Source organism: Plectropomus leopardus, chromosome 12 (assembly GCF_008729295.1).
Source record: "Plectropomus leopardus isolate mb chromosome 12, YSFRI_Pleo_2.0, whole genome shotgun sequence".
NCBI lineage: Eukaryota > Metazoa > Chordata > Actinopteri > Perciformes > Serranidae > Plectropomus > Plectropomus leopardus.
Genome location: NC_056474.1, coordinates 20,653,099 through 20,661,420, shown reverse-complemented (window position 1 = coordinate 20,661,420; position 8,322 = coordinate 20,653,099). Strand labels below are relative to the sequence as shown.

Genomic DNA, 8,322 nt, shown 5'->3' with positions numbered 1-8,322 from the left:
ATGCTGAAGTTGTTATAATGCTACAAAAAGTCATGTGCAGAGCCCAGAGCAAATCAATGTAACCAGCATGTGCGAGGAGGAAACCCTCAGAGAAAAGATGGAATGAGGAGAACTACTGATAGATCATGATTCATTGTATTTATTGCATGCTGTGTTTTATTGCTGCCACGTAGGACATTGTGTTTTCCCTACTTGTTATTGAGTAACTTCAAAACCCACGTAATATTTCCATGGAATTTAGTTGGAAGTTATAGGCCTAGGCAGGGGTGTTGAAACTGTTTTGAATGTGGGCTGGATTATGATGGAAAATACCATACAAATGAGATAAACAACAATTTCATCGTTCAGCGAAAAGCATTGGCTGTCGACTTTACACTTCTTCGCTGTGAGGCTGTGTATTGGCAAGAATCTGGTGATACAATACATACCACAACACAGGTTACTAATTATTATTTCAGGATATATTGTAATAGTGAAGGCAGGATAGTATACTGTGGTATTGTATAAATACAATTTTAAGGAAAACTATCATAAAGGTTCGACAGAGGATCAGGGCCATGTGAAAGAAAAAAAAGTTAGATTTTTGGAATAAAGTCATAATATAACGAGAATAAAGCCATAATGTCGATAATAAACTTGTAATATTATAAGAATGAAGTCAAGATTTTAAAAAAAAAAATCAGAATTTTATGAGAGTTAAGTTGTATAATACGAGTTTAAATTTGTCATTTTGCAATAATAAAGTCATTATTTTACAAGAAAGGGGACATTATCTTACGAATATAAACATTTTGCCAGCAAACTAAAAAAAACGGGCGAGAGCACACGCAGCCTTCTATTTCTAAATGTTAGTAGGGAAACTGTGTTTTCCGTAATATAATTTCCCCTAATAAATTACAACTTTATTGTCATAAAATTACAACTTTTTTCTCGTTAAATTACGACTTTATTCTCATAAAATTAGGAATTTATTCTTGTAATATTACAACTTTATTGTCACAAAATTGCAGATTTTTTTCCTCATAAAACTGCAACAACTGTCAAAGTCTGAAAAATTTTTTTCCTCAATGTGGCCTGAAAATTCATAGTCATACAAAGACCACTCCATCACATGCATAACACTTGAGTAGAAAGTGTTTACTTTATTATTGCAATCACAACAGTAGGCTCTGTATTTATCATAGCCCCGTACCACATTAGGAGTATATTTTTAGGATGCATTTGCAGAGTCATGTGACAGCACTACTGTCTAGCAGTCAGGGGTTTAAACACAACGTGTGTAACTTATTCATTAATAAATAGATCCTGTATTGATCCTCAAACACACTGTGTCACTAAACATACAATAGTGATACTTAAGTTTATCAATATTTTCTTACACCCCTACTTTGCTGTGGCCATGTCTTCTCTCTAGCAGGAAATGTCTGCTATTAGGTTACTTTTTTTTCTCTTGTTTGTTGTCTGTTTATAAAAACACATTAGCTCTGCCTGTGCAGTTCCTACTCGGTGCATAAACTCTGTGACAGTCCTACCATCGTGAGGTAAAAGGAAAAAATGCAAACCAATAATGTGTGGGGCCACATATAGTATTCTGAACAACAAGCTGAAGCCCATTTAAATTTGGCCCAAGGGCCACATTTGGCCTCCAGGCTGGACTCTGGACATGCCTGGCCTAAATCGAGAACTTCAGTATATTACTTCCATGATCTAGGAAAGTTCAATCAACATTTGTGAACATGAGCTTCTCTCTAAAGGCAAAAACAACAACAAAAAAAAGGAAGTAAGTCTTGAACTTGGGATGTCATAAGGTATAAAGTCTGGAGCTGCTTCATAGACAGTAAATGTGAGACTGATTTTGTAGACCCGCAGGATATTTGTTTTCTTTTTTTATCCTAAAATGAGCTTTATTTTATTGGAGTGTTCTCCTGGAGCAGAAAATGGACCCACATACTCAGAACAGTCCTCTGGGTGCTCTCAGTGTCATCTGTAACATCTTTCTGAATTCATTGTCTGTGGAGCAGCTCCAGACTTTATACACCAGGATATTACAAATGTGAATTTAAGCACTCTATAGTCTTGAAATTTTGGGAGAGAGTTACTTATGCTAACTTGTGTTTTTTGGTCTGTCTTAAACCAAAATTAAAATTGGGTGTAGTTTCCCTTTAATTTCCATTACATAGGTCTAGAGTTCAGGGGGCACTGGCGTTTTTAAACTAAATTAAATATATGTACACCATATATTTACATACTGGTGTATAAAGATACGCAAAAAAGCAAGAAATTAACTGATGATGCTCAAAATTTTCTAGCAGAGGACCCCCATATCCCAGGTGACATATGCCCCCGCCTCAGTATTGACACAAAACATATGCCATTGGCCCAGTGCTTAGTGGTCATGGTCCTAAGTTGAAGTGCACAAACACAGTCATGTAGGCATAGAACAGGGATATTCTACAAAAATTAGGTCCTACTGTATGTGTGTTTTGATGCAGATGAAAACATTTAAAACTCTTCTTCTTCAAAATCTTAATCTTCAAAATAAACAGAGAAATGTAAGGACATTCTGTAGTCTTGCTAGAAGTTTGTATGTGTCTTCTATGCTTTCTAGTGCACAAATATCCTGAGGAGATGATCTTTTATGTCTGTTCTAGGGCCTCAGTGTGTGACCACAAAGAGTCATACAGCAAAACCACCATATAATTTGGTTTGTATCACTACATTAAAACACATTCATCTGCTGTTTTTATATGTGAAATATCCTGGAGGTAAACTCTGTATGGTATGCTGAGGCAAGTTTTTCCTAGAAAAATATAAGCAAGTATACATTGTGTTATAACATCTCAATGACTTTGATTTTTAAAGATTGTGAAAAGCGTTGTAAAAGCTTCACCTTTATCTGTTAATTGTGGTTTGGCAAGCTAAATTTTAAAAATAGTTTTTCCAACATCATCACAATCAAAAAGCAGGTTATATATCCGGTATGACAAAATTGTTTTCAAGTATGACAAAACTCAGTTTCAGCCTATATTAGGCAGTTGCTTTGGCTACCTGTAGAAATCTGCAATCTTTAACTTTAACTTCCAAGTACACAAGTTCGTATTAAATAAATGTATTTGCAGAAAATCAGCATTCTATACATTTTTTTGGTGTTATCTCAAATGACATAGGATTTAACTCTATAGTGTACCAGTTAGCCTAAAGTATGAATTGTGAGCCTTAATTACATTTCACCAATGTTTGGGGATCTTTCAAGGTCGTCCTGATTGTATAATATCCTGCCTGATAACATTTCAAAATAAATTGCTCCATAAAATTGCTTACTGTACTGAATGACATTGGTTGACTGCCAGTTTTTTGACAGAATGCTTTAATGCATAACAATAAACTGGATGTAATATTTCTTTGTGATATTAAAAACAACCAACTGGATATCATTTTTTTGTAATAAATTAAATTTATGGTTGGCACTTCTCATAAAATAATGCCGTGGCAGAAATGTTTGGCTTTATTTGATTTTAACATTTAATGTAGCTTTATGTAATTTAACCTTGAGGTCCACACAGTTATCTGGCATGACTTTTTTGTAACTATAATGTCTAATAAATCTTGAACGTTGTAATCACCTTTAAAGATTTTTATATAAATTGATGAGCAGTGATTAATACATTCAATAAATGGGATTTTAATGAACATTTGCCTTATTTTCACTTCAGAAAGGGCTTTGGACATTAAAACAGCACGTCACACCCATGTACACCTTATTTTCATTAATGAAAGGCATTTCTTTGTGAGAGACCTCCGTTTATTATTTGGTCACCAAGAGTGTGGATATCAAATGAGAACATATAATTGTTTCAGGAAACAAACATACATGATCATGAAAACAGAGCAAAGTTTGAGACAGCTCTCACCATTCCTCAACATTAACAGCCATATACAGAGGACATTTTTGAACAGACAGCGGCGTTTTCTCCCGTCAGTTTAAATAAACGTTGGTATTGTCATGTCTATTATTTTTTTTACTGTTAGTGAAACAAACTCGTAACCATTGAACATTTTTCAGTGCTTTAACACCATGCAAAAATCAGTCATAGCTTTCCCTATTTACATGTCAGACCGTTTCCGCCTTGGGACATTGAGTTCACTTTTTTAAACAGTCACATCCTCGATCCCGAGAGAAAGTCAGCTGTTTCAAATGTCTTAACCGAAGAGGAAAGTTTGCATGAGGTCACAGCAAGGTCACTTGGTTGAAACAGTCTCTTTCATGTCAGATACCCATCACCGAACCACCATATGCTTGGCTCTGACAGCTGCTGCACGCATTTCACCTCTTGATCTTCCCTATCTGTTCGCACAGTCTAGAGAGGTACTGTGTGAGCTTCACCATGACGATAATTAGGGCCCCTCCAGTGAGCATGCAGGAGGGCCACAGCAGCGAGTGGAAGACGACGCTGTGGTCGTACAGCCGCGTCAGGAGAACGCTCTCCTGCTGCTCGTGGGGGTCGTAGTAACAGGGCACTTGCTGGTTCACTTTCAGGCGCTCAGAGATGTTCATAATCATGACATGCATGGCCACGCTGTCCTTTTGGCACCTGGGCACGTAGAAACACTGTAAGGACAGGATTAAAGGGCGATCAGTTGGTCATACTTTTGATGCTAATACTTCAACTCCCAAATGACCATTTTAATAACAATCAGGGATTTTGGTTGATTTTTCTTGTGACAGCCCGACACCCATTAACTGCTAACTTACTTAATTTTAAGAGAGAGTGAAAGGAAAAAAAACATAAAATGATGAAAGTACAAAAGGCCTTTCATTTTGGTCCAATGCTTCATTGACTCAGTTTGAGCATTAGCACCATATTACAAAGATCTATCAATAATAAATATACATTTAGGGATGAACGATGATATCGGCATGTCATCAGTATCGGCAGATATTGGCTTTAAAATGACATATTGGAATCAGCCAACATGGTGATTTCTGTTGATATCACAAACCGGTTTTATTTTTCTTTTTTTAATTGATAATGTGAACATACACAAAAAGTCAACCCTATGCTAAGGCATTTTTATTATTTACACAATTGATAAATATTTCATACATTGAAAAGCTTTATATTTCCATCTGTTGGTGGGCCATCATTATAAGAGCATGCATAATATGATGTTAATTCCACTAAAGAAGAAACTTGATGATCACTAAAATTAGATAGGAAATAAATATATTGATATCGGTTATCGACCAAATGAAATGTTATGTATCGGCATATCAGATATCGGCAAAATATCCAATATCTTGCATCCCTAGTTAAATTTAAATGTTTTGTGATGCAAATGTCTTGCCTTTTATTTTGTTTTCTATTGGCTTTGCTGACAGACAGCTGTCTAGCTGTGTTAATATGTTAGCAAAAACAAAACATATATTTCATCATAGTTTTTACCATCAACAGGGTTCTCACGGTCATGAAATTCCTTGAAATGTTCTGAAATTATAAAAACTGTTTTCCAGGCCTGGAAATGGTTTGAAATTAACAGAAAGTTTTGGAAAAGCTTTATATATTATTTTGTCTATTGTTTAAAATATGTATTTTTTTAACCTAGAAAAACAGTCTGCAAAATACTTTCATCATCTTTTAGCATGTTTACATATAAATGCACAGTAACTCTCCCACTAGAGTGAAGAACTAAGGCATCAGAATAAGCTGCAGAGGTCACTGCTACAGGTAATCTTCTGGTTGTATCTTTTTTCAGGCTTCTGTTTAGGCGAATGTTTTTTCTTTGCATGGCTTTAGGGTTATATTGCAGCCTGATGGTTTGGCATGCTCTCCTTTATTGAGTTTTGCATTTTCATTTGGACATTTATTTTTTATAATAACATGGACAGGATTTTTTGGAACACAAAAAAGGGAAAAACCCCATCCCTGTGGATTAGGCTTTATACTGCAGAAGCTGTGTGAGAATTTATAAACACGTGTTTTTATGTAGTTTTGTTGTTGTTAAATGCGGACCGCTATGACTTCAATTCATCATTTATCTTCTTTGTTTTTGGATTCCTCATTCGCTGGTGAGGAATGTGAGAAAAACTGTTTTCTTCACAAATTCAGTGTAACGCAGTGTGGTTACTTGATATACAAATGGTCATTTGTGGGGTGAAATTCTCCTGTATGAAGTTCTCCTGTATTTTCGTGATATTAAAGAAATTGCTCTTCATGTATCATCATTCAAATTGACCAGGGAAAAATACTGTTATTGACTTAACATTTTCTGAATTCTGAGCAGAGTGAGTCTACAGTCAGGCCAACCGCAGTTGTCAACATTTGAAACGGTTCAGTAATTCTCAGTATTTTCCCCCTGGCACTGTACTCACTTCAGAGCTGGTGTCCTGGGTCTCCTCATTGTGAGATAAGCGGCTGACACGGCCCGTGTTATTGATGCTCACGTAGACCTGCAGACAGGGGTATTTGGAGACTCTCCAGCAGTCTGACCCACAGTTGTAGGAACAGTTCATGTCTGCTGTGACCGTGGAGTTGAGCACAACACACACACCCTCCTCTGTCCACACACTGTGTTGACATTTAAATGAAGATCCAATTTAATGCAAAAAAAAAAAGAAGCAAAAAACATTGCGGGGGATCTCATGGTATGAAAGGTATAATTTGTTCCTGAAAATCGGGTTTCATAAAGTATTCATTTTTGCAATTTTCAGGTTGAGAGAGCACTGAGAGCAGTCTGTCAACAAGGACATCAGATGAATAAAACATGTTTCTGAAAGAAATATTAGCTTACACCGTTGTAGGATGTGTAAAAAAGACAATTCAACAACAGGCCTGTACCTGTCTGCATAGGAGCGTAATAAAGTGATCCCCAGGACAAAGTACATCATGACTGAGGACAGGATCATTCCCAGTCCCAGGAGGATGGCACGATCTTCACCGGCCTTTAGAGCTGTCACTGTCTTCTTCTTGTCCAATATATCTACCTCACGAAATTTCTGGTAGATTGACCTAATGATGAGGAAAATGAGAAGAGATTATTGTAGCTATTTTTAAAGCTACTGTGCAAATATTTTGGCACAAAAAAATCAAAGAGCATTAAAGTTAAATGTTTCTCCCTGAGCCATAGATGCCCCCTTTTTCCACTTTGCAATTTAAGTCAATTTTTAAGCCTGAGTTGGTGTGAATCTGTTACCTCCTTTCATTTCCTCTGCTTGCTCCTGATGCATTTTTGGCCCCCGCCACAAAAAACATCTTTCCTGATGATCCACGTCCTCCTTTGCTTGCTGAGGTGGAACGGAAGGATTGCTGAAAAGACCTGTGAATTATAACCAGTTTGTTGCCATGTTTAGCCGTCCCGAAGCACTAACAGACACTTTCACAGCCAGGATCAGTAAAGCAGAAATCCCAAGTCACTGTTACAAAGCAAATATGTAAGAAATCACACTTTACCTTTGGTGCATAGCTGCTGTCAGACTAACCACTTTTGTAAATATATCCAGCTTTGCACAAAATAATTATTGTATATAAACGTGTTCTGATCGCCCTGCAAACAGCAGTCCCTGATTATGAGAGTATTATGCAGCGTTGAGACAGGAAGCAGGCCTGTTATAGTGGTCTCCACCAGGTAAACATCTCATTTCAAACACAAAGAAACGCTACAAAGGGTAAACAAGGTGACAGATAGCCACAGATGAAAGGTGTTAATGCTGATGAAGCGCTTGTGAAAAACCTACCTGCTGTATCCTGCACACTTCTGCTGTCAACACAAAGTCATTGGGTCCTCTCTTGGTGCAACAACAACAACGCCTTGCATGTGCCTCCTCTCGCTCTGTGCTGGTCAGAAAACAAAGAATTCAATGCTACACATGCAGCTTTGGATCCATAAAATGACATTTATTTTCAGATGAAAATTAATGGGCAAGTGAGACATTATGAGTTATTTGTTGTTTGTCTCCAAAGGGTTTACAGTAAGGTGAGGGTCAATGCAAACCCACTCTTGAGATTGCCAAGCATTTATTCCAAAACACAATTTAGAACAAATTTATTTACAAGGCCACACTATTAGTCCTGTGTGGTCACTTGCTTATATATTAATCCTTTGAAACCTGGATAGACATCAGTTTTCATTTGCTGCATTCAGACGCCCGCACAAGTATTTAAACCTTCGAAATCTAAGCAAATTGGTTTGATGACATTCAAATACATGGAGAAAAAAGGCAAAGGCCAAATTTAAAAAAAATGTCCCACACATTGTAAGAAATAACTAAAAGAAAAAAGGGAAATTACCTTAAAACTTGTTTTAAAAAAACAGTGGAGGTAGATG

At 36.7% G+C, this 8,322-nt stretch overlaps 1 protein-coding gene across 1 annotated transcript; it reads right to left on the bottom strand.

Moving 5' to 3' along the window:
- Positions 1 to 4,324: 4,324 nt before the first annotated feature.
- kcnmb2 (potassium large conductance calcium-activated channel, subfamily M, beta member 2) lies at positions 4,325 to 7,817 on the bottom strand. Its single transcript, XM_042496967.1, has 5 exons — positions 7,733 to 7,817; positions 7,192 to 7,314; positions 6,837 to 7,007; positions 6,371 to 6,566; positions 4,325 to 4,609 (listed from the first exon to the last, which is right to left on the bottom strand). The coding sequence occupies exons 2-5, from the start codon at positions 7,248 to 7,250 to the stop codon at positions 4,325 to 4,327; spliced, it is 711 nt and encodes a 236-aa protein (XP_042352901.1). The 5' UTR covers positions 7,251 to 7,314; positions 7,733 to 7,817.
- Positions 7,818 to 8,322: the final 505 nt, after the last annotated feature.

Excerpts from the sequence above, each read along its gene's own strand:
- kcnmb2 (XM_042496967.1), bottom strand. The coding sequence starts at position 7,250 with ATGTTTTTTGTGGCGGGGGCCAAAAATGCATCAGGAGCAAGCAGAGGA. Across the intron at positions 7,008-7,191 it reads AGCAGAGGAAATGAAAGGAG|GTCAATCTACCAGAAATTTC; the intron begins GTAACAGATTCA and ends CCTCATCATTAG. Across the intron at positions 6,567-6,836 it reads TTACGCTCCTATGCAGACAG|TGTGTGGACAGAGGAGGGTG; the intron begins GTACAGGCCTGT and ends ATGTCAACACAG.